Source organism: Pogonomyrmex barbatus, unplaced genomic scaffold (assembly GCF_055798465.1).
Source record: "Pogonomyrmex barbatus isolate J1 unplaced genomic scaffold, ASM5579846v1 scaffold19, whole genome shotgun sequence".
In the NCBI taxonomy this organism is placed as follows: Eukaryota; Metazoa; Arthropoda; class Insecta; order Hymenoptera; family Formicidae; genus Pogonomyrmex; species Pogonomyrmex barbatus.
This window is the reverse complement of record NW_028297115.1, coordinates 1,682,767-1,701,407: the sequence shown is the minus strand read 5'-3', so window position 1 is coordinate 1,701,407 and position 18,641 is coordinate 1,682,767. Positions and strand designations below refer to the sequence as shown.

The 18,641-nt window shown below is 37.1% G+C and overlaps 1 protein-coding gene and 3 non-coding genes across 10 annotated transcripts in view; all 4 read right to left on the bottom strand.

Moving 5' to 3' along the window:
- Positions 1-18,641, bottom strand: part of Ipk1 (Inositol phosphate kinase 1) — a 102,341-nt gene that overhangs the window by 23,658 nt on the left and 60,042 nt on the right. For 6 of the 7 annotated variants that reach the window (XM_011642234.3, XM_089075627.1, XM_089075625.1 and 3 more), the window contains one exon: positions 12,522-12,729. In XM_011642234.3, the coding sequence (XP_011640536.2) occupies positions 12,522-12,729 (208 nt within the window). Of the gene's footprint in view, positions 1-12,521; positions 12,730-16,573; positions 17,113-18,641 lie in introns of those variants that run through there. The other variant, XM_089075629.1, reaches the window with a different exon arrangement.
- Positions 5,189-5,307, bottom strand: LOC112552788 (5S ribosomal RNA). Its single transcript, XR_003096784.2, has one exon. It is a non-coding gene; the product is annotated as a 5S ribosomal RNA (ribosomal RNA).
- Positions 5,564-5,682, bottom strand: LOC148936872 (5S ribosomal RNA). Its single transcript, XR_016138970.1, has one exon. It is a non-coding gene; the product is annotated as a 5S ribosomal RNA (ribosomal RNA).
- LOC148936871 (5S ribosomal RNA) lies at positions 5,935-6,053 on the bottom strand. The gene has a single exon (XR_016138969.1). It is a non-coding gene; the product is annotated as a 5S ribosomal RNA (ribosomal RNA).

Genomic DNA, 18,641 nt, shown 5'->3' with positions numbered 1-18,641 from the left:
TCTCTTTCTCGTACGCGAGAAGAGAATCCGCTTCACTCGCTACCGCGGCTTCTCACTCGCTCCCTCTTCCGCGCGCGCACACCCTTTTCTCCCCTTCCTCTACCCTACGCTCGCTCCCACCCCCGAGAGTCCTCTTCCCTCCGGGCGAGCTGTAACACGTCCAATGGCGTGACGATCGCTGGCGCAGAGCCGTGTGCACGCGCATCGGGCCGCGATCTATGACTGATTAGGCAGAGATAGGCCGCGCGCAATTATCCGCACCTTGAAGAGCGCGACGCGGAGAGAGAGGAGAGGAGGGGGGGAGGGGGGCTCCGGGCGATGTGCGACGGGCCGAACGGTTATTACGCGTCAACGGGAAGGATGGGACTCACACTCACGTGGAATTTTACATCCGATCGATACGAATCATCGACCCCGATCGCACTTGAGCATCGAGCATCGACCGACCCCCTCCCCCCTCCCCCACCTCTCCCATCACGTTACCCACTTTTCCTCGACTAACAGTAAAGCTCAAATTAAATAATCCTTTCATCTGCCTGTGGTTCTACGTCGCTAATGGCTCTACGATAATTCGCCGTACGCGCGCAACCATATCGAACTGCAATTTCTGGCTGATTAGAGACCGCGCTACGAAAGTTGCGTTACGCGATCGTTACGGGCGGAAAGTAGCGGATTCCGCGAAACAAATGCCGCCGATTGTAGTAACGCCAAGGTCCACACGGCGGTGGAAGCCAGGATATATCATTGTACCGTGTGCAATGTTACAACCGGCAATGAGACGTCGCTATCGGCATGCACTTAGAAAATAGCGTAATCCCTGTCATCACGAACGAGCTGAGATCATCGAGATGCAATTTCAACGAACGAACGACGCCGACGACAACAACGACGGCATCGTGCAGGAAGAAGATCATCGTTGAATCGTACATCGCGTGATCACAAAGTTCTCGATACCTGCGGTCTGCCGGCGAAGAGAGTCCCTTTGTTGATGAATGAGCTGGCAGGCAACCATGAGTAACGCCCTTATCGGGGGTCACTTTAAGAGATAAAACCCTATTTAAATTTCATTTACACGTTCACGCTACGTACGCGCGCCGAATTTCTTCGTGGAGGAAAATAGTTTAGCGTGAGACGCGAAGGAAGAAAGGATCTTTCGTCATTATCGGGCAGCAAAACTGGTTGTACGTGGCGCGTTCGGGTGTCGAGCAAAAATGTACGCTATCGCCAGGAAACCGGGTTACTAACATTGTGGGTATTAGGTTGGAAGAGGAACGAGTCCGGAGAACGAATCAGACGGGCCGTGCGGACTCGTTAGAGCCGTCGTAAAGCCGTCGGAGCCGATAAATGCGGCAGCGCGCGAGAAGATAACGAAACGTACATGGATATATCATCGAGGTAACGACGAGGTTTCGCACCCGCGCAAGCTGACGTGGTTAACGACTTAATTTACTTGCCACCCGAGATACCACAGCCCGTAGGAATCTCGGCCATCCTTGCGAGAACCGAGGGTCCGTCGGCGAGGACCGTCGGTCTCGTCCGAATCGAAAGCAAAATATATCGAATATATTGAAGAGTCGAAAAAGCATTTTCATCATGCATTTATAAGCGTTTATCAAAATATTAAACGATTCAGAGAGTAAAATTCCTCGAGAGCTTTTCCGTTCGTCTTCCCTTCGCAACAGGGATCGGACGGTCCCTTCGATGCAGCCGAGTCACGTAATAAAATTATAAACCCACGGCGCGGGGATGACTCAACGCGCGAGTTAAGCTCGCTACGTGAAGAGGAAATACGTGACGAAAGAGAGGGAGGAAAACAAGGAGGAGAAGAAGAAGTTACGGGTACCCACCAGTGCAACCAGCAACGAATTTGCGATCAGCGATGCTTTGTGCCTTTTATTTAATGGTCATTCAATTCGGCGCTTTGGAATTTTTAACGCGGCGCAGGTCGATTCATCCTCTCTCGATGCCGATATCATCGATATTTTAGAGATATCGACAAGTATCCGTATCGAAAGAACAGTTCCAATCCACTCCCTTTTATCCGCGCTGTCGCCATGGCGGAGCTGACCGTATGCAGGTTCGACAAACTCGCCGACGAGCGCAACGAGGTGACGACGGCCGACGACGCGAAACGAAGATCCGGAGTTACGCCATGGTGTGCGTGCACGCATTACTATTGTCATCACGGCGACTGCAGAGTATCATTCGCATGCGATAGAAGAAATCACGTAACAGAAATTCGAAGTGTTATCAGCGATAGCGTAAGCACTCCCGTTGGAGTGGCCCAAATCTTGCTAAACCGTTTTTCGATTTTCCACATAAAACTTGATTCCTAATACTGAGAATTCACAGTGTATAAAAAAAAAAAAAACAAAGATAAATTATGTATATATGTACAGAGTATTTCGTAGGTCGAAGTAAATCACTCGAGAGATAAATTTAGCGTTTTTTAGAGCAATATCTCTGGGATTATTATTGGGATTTTTCCAGTCTGTGTGTTTTGCATTTAAAATCAACCTGCTATCACGCGGTAATTATTTGATTTATCTATTTAATTTTAATTTAACGAACAAATTATTAAGATCCGGTACAAACTCTTTTTGATTACCATATTTTGCGTATGCCGAGATTATATATAAATTTTTGTTTTCTTTAAATTTAATTAATTTTTGTTTTCTTCTAAATTAAGATGAATTATTGTGTATTTGAGAATTTTTTTCATTTCTAGTTTCCGGAACTGTTATTGTGGTATACTTGATATTTTTATTAATTATTATAGCTGTACCTCCATCCCATATGTTTCATTACGACCGTTTCTTATAACGTTATATTTTTCGAATCTTAATATATGATTTGTATTTAATTTTGTTTCATTTATAAGCACTATATATATATGGTTTATGCTTATTAATTAGATTGTTATAGAGATGCTCTTCTTTGGTTTTTAATTATGAAGTTGACATTGGCAGTAATTATTTTAATTTTATTTAAAATTCGCTTGTTATTAATAGGATTTATTGCGTTATTATCCATTGTAATTTATTATTTTTTCTAGTAGTGAGGCAACTTGATTAATTTTGGACGTGTTGGCTCCCATTATTTTTTCTAGTTTTGTTATGTTATTTTTTATCTCCGCAATCTGTCATCGTTATTATGAAGTTATTATCTTTACTATTTGTTACTGTGTTGTTATTTGGGATGTCTATTTCTGTATTATTTATATTTTGGGGTGTCTGCGTTCCTCCCTTTCTGCGATAATTTTTTTGTTACTTGGGCATAGCTAACTCCTGTCTGGATCATTGCATTGTTTATATTTCTGATGTTTTTGTTATTATATATCTTATTGTTTTTACCGTCTTCTTTTAGTCTAATTACTATTTTTTTTATTTTCAACTATTTTAGGACACTCTCTATATGAGGCTGGATGATCATATTCACCGCAGTTTACGCAAAAAAGTTTTTCTCTATCCATTTGTGTATCTGGCGGACAGCTGCACTTCCCCGGCTCATGGTTATCTCCGCATTTTACACACCTGTATGGTAAATTACAGTTAGATGCTGTATGACCTATACGCTGACACATTTTGCATTGAATTGCGTCCCTTCGCTTCAGTTTATCCCATTATATTAATTGATGAAATAGATATTTATTTTTTTCAAGCTATATTTCAAGCTTTATTTGACTTTCTTGTGAAATTTGAATTAAGTATATTAGTAAGATTTTACTTACTTGTCTCGATTTACTGGTAGTGAATCTAGAAACTTTGTTAAATTCTATGTCACTGATGCCAAAGGATCGCAACTCCTTAAGTATTTCTTTTTCTTCGTAAGAACTGTCTAGACCTTTTAGTAGTAATGTTATGGGTTTCTCGGTTTTAACCGTATATGTGTAAAATTTGGAATTATATTTCATTAATAATTCTTTAGCTAACTTAAAATTTTCTAAAGAATCTATCTGTAACAGATACTTACCGTTATTTATTCTTTTGATATAAAAACTATTTACTTCCTTTAACTTGGTTTTCAATAGGTTTGTTGTATTCTTTGGATCTTGCTGTAAAATGTTATGGTAGGTGGTCTGTTCTTCCTTCTTATTTTATTAGGCATATTCTGCAAATCCTTTGATTGGGTAGAATGCTGATTTTCTCTTAGGCTTGTCTCAGGGATCTCTTTAAGCGGTGATCTCGATTTTTTCCTCTTGATGTCAATTACCTCTTGTTGACTATTTTTTCTTTTCAGTTTCGTCAAGAAATCTGCTGTCTCCTACAAATCTTGATAATCCATTTCTTCCTCCTGGGATGTAGGCGTGAGGGTTTACTTAGTATTGAGAATCTGTTTTACGTAGATACATTATGCGAGAATCCTTGATTTTCTTTGTTCTCCTCCATTGGTTTTATAGCTCTTTTTTTTAATTCTTGATTTTAGCCTTTTATTTTCGGCTAATAGATTTTTAATATTTACTTTTTTTTCATATTTACTTTTGTGTTATCTGTTTTATTTCTGTTTTTGATGTTGGGCACGCGCTCTTTGTTGCGTGATAAGACTTATTTCGCGCCATAGCAAAGTTAGAAACTGAGATTATTTTGTTGCTTCTAACAGCTTTTGTTCCTAGTATTGCAATTTTTTTGTATCGCTCTGCCTAGCTTGTTGTATGCCATAGGGTTCTTTTCTTCCTCTTTTGCTGTACTGATTTGTATATTAAGCAAATGCTCTTCGGCAATTGATCTCTAAAATTTTCGTTTTGTTCCTCGACTATTTTGATTCCAGTCATTACTTGTATTTATTGTTACCTCATTTGACTTTCTGCCATGTGAGACTTACTTTTTGTGTCTATACTTAAAAATTTACCCACTGTTTTCAGTATAATCGGGTCACTCTTCGTTCGTTAATGCATACTTACTAAAGACTCGACGACAAGAATTGCTTTTAGCGTGGTATAGACATTACCAAAGTATAGTTGATACACGAACTATTCAAATATTTTAATATGTAATTATTAAAATTTAAATCCTTTGGATTTATTTTATAACTGATACATAATATTTTATGCTTTTATAATGAAAACTTGTTTATTTTAAATAAGAGTCGAAATACTTATAGGCAAAATAATATTTACGAAATATAAAATGTAATCAAATAATTTTTTAATAATTCAAAAGAGAAATGATTTAGTTCCATAAAAAAAAAGTGACAAGGTCACACGGTGTTCCCAAGCGGTCACCCATCCAAGTACTAACCGTGCCCAACGCTGCTTAACTTCAGTGATCGGACGAGAACTGGTGCTTTCAGCGTGGTATGGACGTTACCGAGTATAGTTGATACACGAACTATTCAAGTATTTTGACTATTCAAGTACTTTGACATGTAATTATTAAAATTTAAATCCTTTGGATTTATTTTATAACTGATACATAATATTTTATGCTTTTATAATGAAAACTTGTTTATTTTAAATAAGAGTCGAAATACTTATAGGCAAAATAATATTTACGAAATATAAAATGTAATCAAATAATTTTTTAATAATTCAAAAGAGAAACGATTTAGTTCCATAAAAAAAAAGTGACAACGTCACACGGTGTTCCCAAGCGGTCACCCATCCAAGTACTAACCGTGCCCAACGCTGCTTAACTTCAGTGATCGGACGAGAACTGGTGCTTTCAGCGTGGTATGGACGTTACCGAGTATAGTTGATACACAAACTATTCAAGTATTTTGACTATTCAAGTACTTTGACATGTAATTATTAAAATTTAAATCCTTTGGATTTATTTTATAACTGATAATATTTTATGCTTTTATAATGAAAACTTGTTTATTTTAAATAAGAGTCGAAATACTTATAGGCAAAATAATATTTACGAAATATAAAATGTAATCAAATAATTTTTTAATAATTCAAAAGAGAAATGATTTAGTTCCATAAAAAAAAAGTGACAACGTCACACGGTGTTCCCAAGCGGTCACCCATCCAAGTACTAACCGTGCCCAACGCTGCTTAACTTCAGTGATCGGACGAGAACTGGTGCTTTCAGCGTGGTATGGACGTTACCGAGTATAGTTGATACACGAACTATTCAAGTACTTTGACTATTCAAGTACAGTGATCGGACGAGAACTGGTGCTTTAAGCGTTTTTTTCTTTTTTTAAATGTTTATTAAGACCAATATACAGTAAAATAAATTTTTACATTCTAATAAACAAGAATCGCCAACATACTTTAATAAAGACCAAACTGCTTGAAAAGGCACTCGCAGTCATGTACAATTAGAAAATATAATTTTAAGTACGATATGATTATATACAATAAACTTGAGATAAGTGTGCCATTATAAATTAAACTGTGCTAGAAAAAAAAGGCCTAACAAAAAAATCTAGCTGATATAATGAATAATTTTTTAAAAAAGAAATTTTTATATAACAATAACAATATTAAAATAAATAACATAAAAAAAAGAATTAAAGTAAACTACTAAAATAAACAACAAATGAAAGAATAAATAAACTAAAAAAAGAAAAAAAGATTACATAAAATGAATAAAATATAAAAATAAGAAAAATTTAAAAAAAGTTAAAATATGTGAAAAAAGAAAAACTAATGAAAAATTAGTTCAGTTCAACTTTAACCACCAATATTTTACGTGATTCTTTATATATGTATCGTAGAAGTCTATATCAGGAATTGCAAGATTATATTTAAAAGAGACAAAATCTCTTTCTAACTATCTAAGTTTGGCCGGTAAGTAATACTTTTCTGTGATTTTCTTCTGGGTATATGATAAATTATAGGAACCATCTTTTTATCTTGAATATAACCAAACTTATCTAAATAAGGAAATGCTTCAGGCGGAATAAAACCAGTTTTTAGTATTTGTTCAATATATTTTTCATCCGGAAAAGGAATAGGAAAAATTAAACTATTTTCAATAATTCGTGAAGCATCTGCAACATAATTTCTTATAAGTTTGATTATAAAATTGTCAAATCTAGGTATACCGGCCAAATCGTATATTGTTTTGTTACTCAGGTATTTTTTATAATTGGATTGCGGAGATCTGTATTTTCCTAAACAAGCTCGAAACATCTTCTTTCAAAAATACAAATTCTTTCCATACGTGAAGCGTTAATATTGAACCATATTTGACAACCATAAGAAATTATTGGTCTAAATAAGTAATTGATAACAAATAAGTTTAACTTTACTATTTAAATATTTGGAATAAAATAATTTACCATAACTCATAAACATTTTTTTTGCTTTATCTATCTGAGTTTCTACATGCTTATGATATAGAATTCTTTCGTCCAAAAGTATACCTAAATATCGAACAGATGTTTTATGACTTATTATTTTATTCGATATATTGTTTTCTTTTATATGAAACTTTTTGTAATGTCGACTGATTTGAGACCTAGCATGTCTTATGGAGAGTCTAAAAAGTATGGTTTCACATTTATCGGTATTGACTTTAAGTTTCCAAGTGTGATAGAAATCGAAAATTTTATCTATCGCAAGTTGTAGTTCCGACTGTACAGTTAAAGGATTTCTATTTGCATTATACACTATGAGATCATCTGCGTAGGCTATCAATGAGCAATTAGTGTTATTCAAACCGAATAGTCTCAGAATATCACAAGTGTAAATGTTAAATAGAATCGGAGAATTTATAGTGCCTTGTTGTAAGCCATTGTTTATAAGAAATTCTTTGGAAGCAATTACATTATTGTGAAAAGTGTGAAAAGATCTATCTCTTATCATGTTCCAAATAAGTTTAATCAACGGAGATGGAAATTTTTTCGTTTTCAATTTAAAGATAAGTCTCTCCTGCCATACTGTATCAAACGCTTTTTCGAGATCAACTAGACATGCCCCTAAGCAATTATTCCCGTTTAATGCCCAATGAATGTCCGAGGTAAGCTTATTGATAGCATGAATTGTAGAGTGGCGCAATCGAAAGCCAAATTGATTATCAGGAATAATATCATTTATTCGACAAAAGATATTTATAATATCATTAATTACCATTTCGTAGACTTTACCGATATTGGGCAACAAACTGATGGGCCTGTAGCTAGAGGGAGATGTCCTATCTTTTCCTTTTTTTGGTATAGCAATCACTTTGGCTTTTTTCCAATTTTGTGGAAAGTACATATTGTTTAGCATATTGTTAAAAAGAATAGTGTAATAATATATAATTTTGTCCGGAATATGCTTGAGTACAAAATTGGAAATTTGATCTCTACCTGATGATTTTTTATTATTAAGTTTTTTAAACTTTTTCTTAAGTAACAAAGAATTTGTAAAGAAATATGGAATTTCAATGTTATCTACGGGAAAATCAGCGGTATTTAAATCATGGAAACGACAAATAGACTTATTATTGGTTTGATCATTCACGATTTCATTAATAATGGCCTTAGTATTATTTTCTATAATTTTATTTAGTTTTGGTTTTCCCAAACATCTATTTTGAATATTAGTTGATGCAAAATATGCTCCTAAAATATTTAGTTTCTGATGAATGTCATATATTACAAAGTTATCATCGGAATCCTTTACAACATTGTTAATATTAACGTTTGCATCTATAAGAATTTTTATGTTATTTCCGTTTAACTTTAAAGGAGGAACTATAATTTCGTCGTTTTTTCTAAATAATCTACTAATTTCTGGAAACATGTCATTAGACTTTGTATGTGAAATATTGCGAATTCTATTGTCCCAATATTCGTTCATCGAACCAGTAATTTCGTCTTTTATTTTGTCTTTTAACTTTTTTAAAATATTTTTAAGTCTGCAAGATTCATCATTTGAAAAATTATGTTTTTTATTTAACCGATGCAAGCAAGACAAAATATAACTTTTCTTTTTTTGCAATTTCTTAATCCTCGGATTCAAATACTTATCTATAGAATTTTGTGATTTAATTTTAGGAATGGACTTATTCATTGCACTTTTAATTACGGATTCCGTCTTAACAAGAAAACTATCGATTTCAGAATTTATCAAATTTCGATTATTAGGGATTTCTAATTTGACATTATTTAGAATTTTTTGAAATTTTTTTCAATTAGCTCTATTGAAGCTAATATTATATATTAGCTCTATAATTAAGATTCGAATTTGCATTTGTATTAACAAGATCAATTTCGCCGTCGTCTATTGATACATTAAAGATTAACGCTTTGTGGTCACTATCAAAAGGAAGTGTAGTTAATTTGCTGGGACTTTTCTCGCTAATAAAAATTCTCGCATCAGTAAGAACTAGATCGATGAACGAATGACCTCTAGGATAAGAAGGAGAATCAGAGCTATACAAATTTATTTTGTAATGAATAACATTATTGTCTAGCCAATTTTTAAATTTAATACCGCGCTCATTATTATTAATGTTAGCCCAATCGGTATGCTTGGCGTTAAAATCACCTGCAATAATAAAATAGTGCGAAGGATTACCTAGATCTAAATGCTCAATAATTGGTTCAATTCTGATAAAAATTCATTCTGATTTCCTTTTCTTGCATAAACTGAAATAACAAATAATTTATTATTATTTTTTAAATCGCTTCTCGGCTCTTTGAGCTAAGATCAAAAGTGTGGTGCTTTAAGCGTGGTATGGACGTTGCCGAGTATAGTTGATACACGAACTATTCAAGTACTTTGACTATTCGAATACTTTGACATGTAATTATTAAAATTTAAATCCTTTGGATTTATTTTATAACTGATACATAATATTTCACGCTTTTATAATGAAAACTTGTTTATTTTAAATAAGAGTCGAAATACTTATAGGCAAAATATATTTATATAGGCAATAATATTTACGAAATATGAAATGTAATCAAACAATTTTCTAATAATTCAAAAAAGAAATGATTTAATCGTATAAAAAAAGTAACAACGTTAAGTCACCCATTTAAGTAACCGTGCCCATATATTTTACACACACACACACACACACACACACACACACACAGGATATCCCAAAACTAACATATTTTCTTTTATGAGCAGATTCTTTGAAACATTCTAAGACAAAAACCCTAATACGAAAATATCGAGGCTATAATAGTTTTTAAATTATTGACGATTAAAATTCACTAATCACAGAGCTGATATTTCGCGCGCTCAGACGTGGTGATATGATAAGTGATAAAGTTTCACGACGAGGGTTCTCTTACAACATCGAGAATATCACAAAAATATACAATGACATTCTTATTAAGAAAATATTTCTGTTTCGGAATTTATTGGCGTATTACACAATTAATATCGCAACATAACATCGCAAAATATCTGTTCAATAACGACATATTGTATCATGTGATAACTGTCAAAAAAATTCATCACAATGTTTATTCACTTCTTATTCTTATAATGTCAAAATTGTACAACTTCGGATGATAAACTTTTTGTGGTAATATTATTAATATGTCAAAATGTTATTAATATGTCAAATATTAATATGTCAAATTTTGACTTTAATGCACTTATATATATATATATATATATATATTTAGTATAGTATGCTTTGTTTGAACAGGCGTAACAGTAATTTTGCTAATGTTCTATCTTTTGCACATATTTCTCTCTTTTACCTGTCCTCTTTCTGTCATTTCGCTTTCCAAAATATTGTTATACAGTTAGCAATACAGTTAGCAATCAATTATTATTATTATTATTTTATATATACGTAAAAGAATCGGATAAAGCGGTTATTTCTTACGTGATATTTCACGCTTTTCCAATGTAGCGAATCGATCTTCGAAAGACTTTGCGCATCCGTCACGACGGTAACGGTAATCCAGTCCAGGTCATAGAAGTTGGGCGCAACATACACACGCTCGCAATTATTATCGATCGCGATAAAATCCGCGATGAATCGGATAGAAGCGGCGGGCGCGTATTCACCAGGCGTATCGCGATCCAGCCGTATCCGATCGTTCGGAACGCGCTTCTCCTGAGGAGAGACCGCGTAAAGTGGAAAAAAATTCATTTCCTGCAACGACGACGACGACGACGACGACGACGACGACAATGACGACAACGACGACACGGCAAAGGCGACGTGATGCGCGCCGCATAAATAAACGGCGGAGATAAGGAGATGCGATCGACGCGCGAACATCGCAATTAACAATTAAACGAAATTATTTATGCTTATGGGTCATTTGTCTCGCAGTCTTCAAGAAAGAATATGCGGCTGCGCCCACGTCGTGAGTTCTTTTCCTGTCACCTGAGGACGCATAATTGTCTCGTATTAATTCAAAACGCATAATTATCGATTAGTCGCAGAGTTAATTATTCAGAGTTTTAATTATAGAGATACGTCGGGAAAGAATCGTGCGTGTAAAATTTAGGACGCTTCGTGTTTTGTTGCGCCTCTCATCGTTCCTTCCTTTTGTCGTATATCGAGATCGATTTTTCCTCGGGAGAAATGCTCACGAGAATGCGGAGTGATGACGCAACGACGCGAACGCGAGAATCTCAATCTTTAAAAAAAAAAAAAAAAAATAATAATAATTGCGTCATTGACAACAAATGTGTTTTTTCCCGAGGCCGCTCTTGCAAAATTATTATCGCGCGACACGATAACTCCCTCGGACTTTTGCGCGAAAATCACGCGAAGAAATTACGTGTATTCTTATCTGTTGACGAGAGACGACGAGAGACTCGTACGATCGATTATCATGGAAGAGACTCGAAACGCCCTCCTCCCATCTTTCATCCATCTTTGATCAAGTATATTTTTCCACCGCCGGCTGTTCGCGTGTTTTTGCGCATTCGCATCTTAATCCTTAGTTGCGTTTACGCAATTCGCTATTCGGTATAAACAGCACTTACCAGTCACACTGGTATTAAGCATTACAAGACGGGCTTCTCCATTTTTCTCTTTACTATACTTATGCGTTTGTAAAGCTTCAGCTAGAGAACTTAATCCATTTATTAGACGTACATAGTATTTTTGCGCGTAAAAGTGTATAAAATGCTGCACCGATTTGGAAAATTCATTTATGTTTTGGAAGACGACGATCGCAAGGTGAAACGCCTCGCTCTCGTCAAAACGAACGAGAGGCGCTGACTCGTGAGTCGCCGAGGACGTTAAAAAAGAGATTCCACCAACAAAATCACGGGCGACAGTAAGTAGTTTGGTAATGGAATCAAGAGGAGACCGGATACGTCGCGATATGACGGGATCCGCGAGAGCAAGGTGAAAATCCGAGTTTATCCGGGCTTTGTCTTAGCCTCGGTCGCGGAATTGTAGAGATCTTCAAGGAAAAATGAATCTCAAGGGCTCCTCAACGAGGAGTTCGCGAAGCGTAAAAGAGCGATGAGCGAAAAGAAAGGGAGCCTCCTGATTCTCGAGATTCCTTTCAATATTTAGAGATCGCAATCAGCGGGATCAAACGCGTTCGTAAAATGTTTTTCGAGCAACGCGGAAATATACGGGGGTTTTGGACGCGACGTGTAAAATTATAAAAATAAAAATATATGATGATAATGATTAACGACTTACGTGTGGCAGGGCGATAACGATATTCGCGTTTCCTTCTCCCCTGTAAATCGTATCTTCTACGGCGAGAGTTGCGAGGGGTAAACTCGTCTCGGAATCGGGCGATGATCCTTCCTTCGGATTTCCGGCGGAAGCGGACATTGTTTCTAAGACGTACATAGTTGGTTTAGGATGTAACGCTTCGCTTCTTCTCATCGATGTATCGCCAAGTCTGTAAGCAGATAAGGAAACATCTAATTAGTATTCTTCATATGTTTTGTTGATAATTTTGATAATTTTGTCTTTGTTTTTAATAATAATATTTTCTTAGAGTATCTACCGCACTAATGTTAGTATAATATTGTAACATTCGATATATTTTGGCTCGCTCTTCGAGTTATCTTAAAGTTCGAAGTTATAACGATAACATTGTTTCAATGAAGTGCTAAACTTGAGATCTTTTTCCCACGATCGTTTCCTTATTTCAGAGAAAAACAACAGAGATATGATTGGAATTTTTGAAAAATAGAAAAGAAGAAAAAGAAATGAAAGAAATCCTCGGTATATGTCGGATTTGTGAAATGATATTGCAAACACAATGATGAAGATCATTTATTTAAAGATGTATTATATCTATTTTTATAATTTTTATATTTTACAATAAAAAAATTAATTACAATGAAAAAATTGGAAAGATTACAGATTGTTCTAAATCACTTTTAAAAATAATACAAATAATACATACATAAGTTAGAACTTGAGTCAAAAATTATTTAAATATAAAAAAACTCCAATTAACGTAATTACAAAATAACAAAAATCTTAATTTTTTTCATATTCTTAAGTATTTAAGATTATTTATGTAAAATTTCATGATACAATACAAAAATTAGTTGTTCCGTAAACAAAAATTTAATTTGATTTGTACCATCACTCACTTTCACTTGATCACTCTTAAAATTTAATTTTTATTTGCAAAATAACTAATTTCTACACAGCGATAATTTTATATAAATATCATCTTGAATACTTGAAGTATTTATATAAAAAAATTTTAATTTTTGTCATTATATCTTAATTACATTTCTATTAAAGCACACATTTCTACTTTACATTAATAATTTTTAATCCCAGGTTCTAAATCGCCAAAGAATTTTTTATATTATTTTTAAATGTGATCTTAAATAATTTACAATTTTTTTTCATAAATAAAAATAGATGCAATACATTCTTCAAAGTAAGGTCTAGTAAAAAACATAGCGAAAACTTTAGGATGCGGGATTTTGCCGCGTGTAACAATTTAACTTCATCGTCTCGGGACAATCGGGAAGAAGCGATTTTTGCATCGCGATCTCGATATCTTTATTAGATGCACATTTCGTACTGACGTAACGCGCGACCGTGCGAGATATGAAGTCGGTCAAGATTTACGCAGCCATGACATTTCCTCAAGCACGAGTTTGTCGTGCGACGGCCGGTAGCGAGCCGGTCGTTGGTCCGCAAAGAAAAATCGCCCGCCCCCCTCTGGGAGCCGAGGTGAAAGTCGAGCAAAGGCCGTGCGACGGCGTTTCGTATCGCCGCGCAACCGTGGAAATTCAAATGTCGATCGATCGATTTCGCGATCTGTCGGCTCTCGGTATTTCGCAACGCTCCGGAGATCGCGATCGGCGGTCGTCGCCGCCGTCGATATTAGCCTTCACGGAAGACCTATCTCGCCGCGCGAGTTTGGCCTTAATCCTTAAGGCAGGATCGAGTGCCGATCCGTCTTACACCGAGTCGATCAAGAATCACGCAGACATCTACAGCGTTCTCGGCGTCAGAAACGCACGCTCATTCCCCTCGATAAATGGAAATCGAGGACAGGCTCGCGATGTACGATGTATACGTACGATTTGATCTTCGCCCCTCGGCGAGAATAAGGTGGGAAACCTGGTGATATGTAGTCTCTCCACCGCCGACGGCGTGTCGTCACACACACACACACACACACACACACACACACACACACACACACACACACACACACACACACACACACACGTACAATGCTAATGAAACGGTCAGCGGCGGCAACACTTTCTCCCGTGGTAGACGAATTCGCGAAACAAATTTGTGTAAAATAACGGCGCCCGCCGCCGTTTGTGCCTTACCGCGTTGCTGCGTTGCGTGTTACGTAAGCCTCTTATTCAGAAATACGAATTTCTCACACTAGAAACCGCCTCGCCTTTTAGACACGTTCGAAGCCTTTCTGTCTCTGCTGATGTAATTACCTGCTGCCAATGACCACGTAATTGCGAGGAGTGCTGCCGCGATAAGACGCGATAAAATACACGTTCCGACATCATTATTTCTCCGAGAAAAAAGACGCGAGGTAAAAGTAACGAAGTCCACTCAATCCACGAGGGGAAAAATATTATTTAAGTACGTACATTACGAATCCTCCTTTTTTTCGCATTAACCCATTCGCAGCGTGATGAAAATGAGATTTTCACGTGCCACCACTGTGCGAGAAGGAAGATTTTTCTTCTCGATTCGATTTTCGAGTATGATTGAAATTTTGAAAGTCACAGAATCCGAATATAATATCAAAATTCAAAATGGCGGATTCAATACGGCGGATCAAAATTTGAAAAGATAATTGGTTTTTTATAAAAATGATTATTCATAGGCTTTTGAGACCGCTAAATCCAAATATAATATCTGAATTTCAAAATTCAAAATGGCAGATAAAAATTTGAAAAAATAATCGGATTGTTATAAAAATGAATAAATTGTTGAAATCGCTGAAATATATACAAAATATATACAAATTTTGTTATTCTAGATCAAACTTTGCCGAAAAGAATCATTTGAAAATAATAATTCATTTAAACTTGATCAAAAATATTATATCACTATAAAGCAATCATTTATAAATTCCGCTCTCCCGCCCCAGAGTTCACGAAGACGAGAACTTGTCGAAATTTAGCGACAAAAATCATGGGATATTAAATTTTATACAAATCGCAAAAGTTAATAAATCGTTTTTTTTTTTTAATATGTATATATTGCATGTATATGTACTGATGACACGTCTTTTTTCTTTGCACATATGCTACATACACTGTGAAGGGCTCGAGTCGAGTTGTAAAATTGCGCTATTTACGTTATTACTCATTGTAAACTAACGCGCGCTATTATATTCTGACGAATAAATGTTTCTCGTGAACGATGCGCGATTCGATCGATTAGGAGACACCCCATTTCGTTGGGGAAAAAAAAAAAGAAAAAAAAAAACCGTCCTTTCGATGACGTGCCAATCAAATCGAATTTCGTCAGATCGTTCTAGAATGTCAATAAAAACACGATATTACGTAATAAATATATGCACACCAAGAAATGTTAATTTTTATTAAACGTGTGTAACGTGCGGCTGCATCGTCTGTTTACACTGGTTATTGACGAATAACCTGTTGAATTTTACAGACTGGTCGAGCCTGTCGCGCTGCCCCTCGAGTGGCGTACAGCGTAAAAACGCGCTCGTAAAGTGGTGCTTGTGCAATCGAAGGCTTAAAACTGTCAGACCTAACAAGTAGCATCTAATGGATAACGAAACGAGCGTCCGAGTCTCTTGGAAAGCGACACTGCCGATCAGTCGCGCTTCGCGAAGTCGCCTGTTCCACGTCGTGCGGATCTCCACCGTGACCGTCCCGTCGGTTCGACTACAGTACGTTTATGGTATACTCTGTACTACGATGAGTCACGCGAATGAAGTCATTTATGCCGGCAGTAAAAAGAGAATCCGCGGCCGCGGACTTTCGAAAGCGTCGTTAACGTGAAGCGTGTTGGCAATCAAGAAATGCAAATAAGCCGAGGGGAGGCACACAAGTCGACTATCCAAAATTGTGACGTGTATCCCGTGTTCAATCAAGATTTCTTCCAGAGAGTTTCCAGAGAGAGCAGAATTCCATTCCGAGAAATCAAGAAATTCCGCGGGGGGTAGGGTGGGGGTGGGGATCTTGAGAACACTGCAGGAATTGATCTTCATCGCAAGATGCTACTTGCTGCATTGTTGCTGCAACTGAAAAGTTACGTACCGCACGCGATCTCTTCGGTCGATAAAGTTCGTGGTGGTACCGCAGAACGAATCTTTTTCTGAATAGAGCCTCGTTTACTTGATTGTCAATATTACATTGTGAGCCTATTCATTCCTTCCTTTCTAGCGTAACTCACAATTTAGAGTGCGAGTCCCACCACATTCAAGTCGTCTTTTGTAAACCAGTCGTCGTGTCTGACTTGCGACGATAGACACCGCACGACTGACTACGATAAATAATAGCGAATCAGCCTAACAAGACTCCGCCAGCGAGAAATATTACGATACGAGAAGCGAGTAATATTAATCCGAGGGAACGATTGCAAAGATTGCAACGTGACGTGATTTCGAAAATTAACACGGGAACGCAATAATTTGATATACGCGTCGTCGTGCCTTTATCACGCCGCTTTAATCCGTCGCATCTCGATTACGGGCGGCGAGGAGGCCTTTAATAATCACTTTAAAACTGGAGCGGGCTGAAAGTTATAACCGATAGTTATTTTCCACTCGTTGGCCAATAATAGCATGCATCTTTTACCGTTAGCCTAACTGATCGCGCGCGTTTAAAAGATAATTGTCTTCTGTCATCATCGGGCTATCCTAGGAGAGCCAGTAGCGCGTCGCGCACAATGATAATCTCTCGTTACAAGGACGGGTTATCTTTATTATTACACATCTTTATTATTACACGTCATATGTTGAAGCTTGGAAGATGATAGGTTGGCGTAACGCACACACGCGCACACGCACTAAAGACTTTATGCGACGGCGTAGAAACATTTGTTATCAACGCGTGTTTGTGTTGTTTGTGTGTGTGTGTGTGTGTGTGTGTGTGTGTGTGTGTGTGTGTGTGTGTGTGTGTGTGTGTGTGTGCGCGCGCGCGCGCGCGCGCGCGCGCGAACCACGCGCCTGTTTATCCGGCCAGTAAAACGGGATGCATCCCCTCCGAGCTTCCGTACGAGTGTACGCCATTGTTTCGAGACACGCGTAAAAGGACCGCGTTTCCCTTCGGCCTCCGGCCGCCCTCCGCCCTTTCGCATTCGGCGGAAAAAACTGAAACGCCCCGTAACGGCGCCTTTTAAAGGCGCACTTGTACACGCGCGGGATGCATTATATATGCCAGCATGCATCTCCATAGGTACGGCGGGGGAAGCAGGGGAAAGGGGGGGGGAGGGAGGAGGAGGTGGGCGACGTTGCCAGAACCAAACCGTCTTATCCATTTTCGCGTTAAGGTTAACGACCGCCGGCGCCGGGGCTCGCGAAACCCCGAACGGATCTCCACGGGAGAGGTTTTGCACGCGCGTGCAAACGCGCACGCCGAGAGACGCACGAGATGCACGTAGAGTAATTGGAAACGCCGCAATTAACGTCCGCGGGCGGACCAAACTTCGGACCGGGGGACCATAAAGCTGCCCCCGGGCCGATTAACCCGTAAGTACGGTCGCGAGGTAATTAAAACTTTCCAATTTCCGACGCGAAGGAGGATACGGCGTATCCAGAATTTTCAGAATTTTTTTCGGGAGGAGAGGGGAGGAATTATCAATTCTGTTAGTATATAAATAGCGATTTGTTGCGTTAACGAATAAATTGCCCTTTTGGATATTTTAGGAGAGCTTGGAATATCTCCTCTTTTCTGATTTTAAATGAGAAAAATAATAAAATATTAAAATATTTTTATTTAAATATTATAAGGTTCGATTTTCTCGCGGCGCGACGACGTGGATTGTGTGACGTCAGAGGCGAGAAATAATACGCAAAAAGTTTCTTGCGTCGTATAGCTTTATTTTGTACTTTTCCCTTAAAAACATGATATTTTCATATTCTTAAAACTTGTAAAAAATATCAGAAAGTAAAATATCTGTCTAATAAATCACGTAAAAGTGTAAAATAATTCTTGAAATGATAATAATACACTGCTCTGCTATCAGAAACTAGATCTAGTTGTTTCCGATAGTTGCAATGGCCATTATTTGCATAGGGCAATGACCATTATTTCAAAAATTATTTTACACTTTTTCATCATCTAGTGGACAGATATCTTACTTTCTGTTATTTTTTATAAGTTT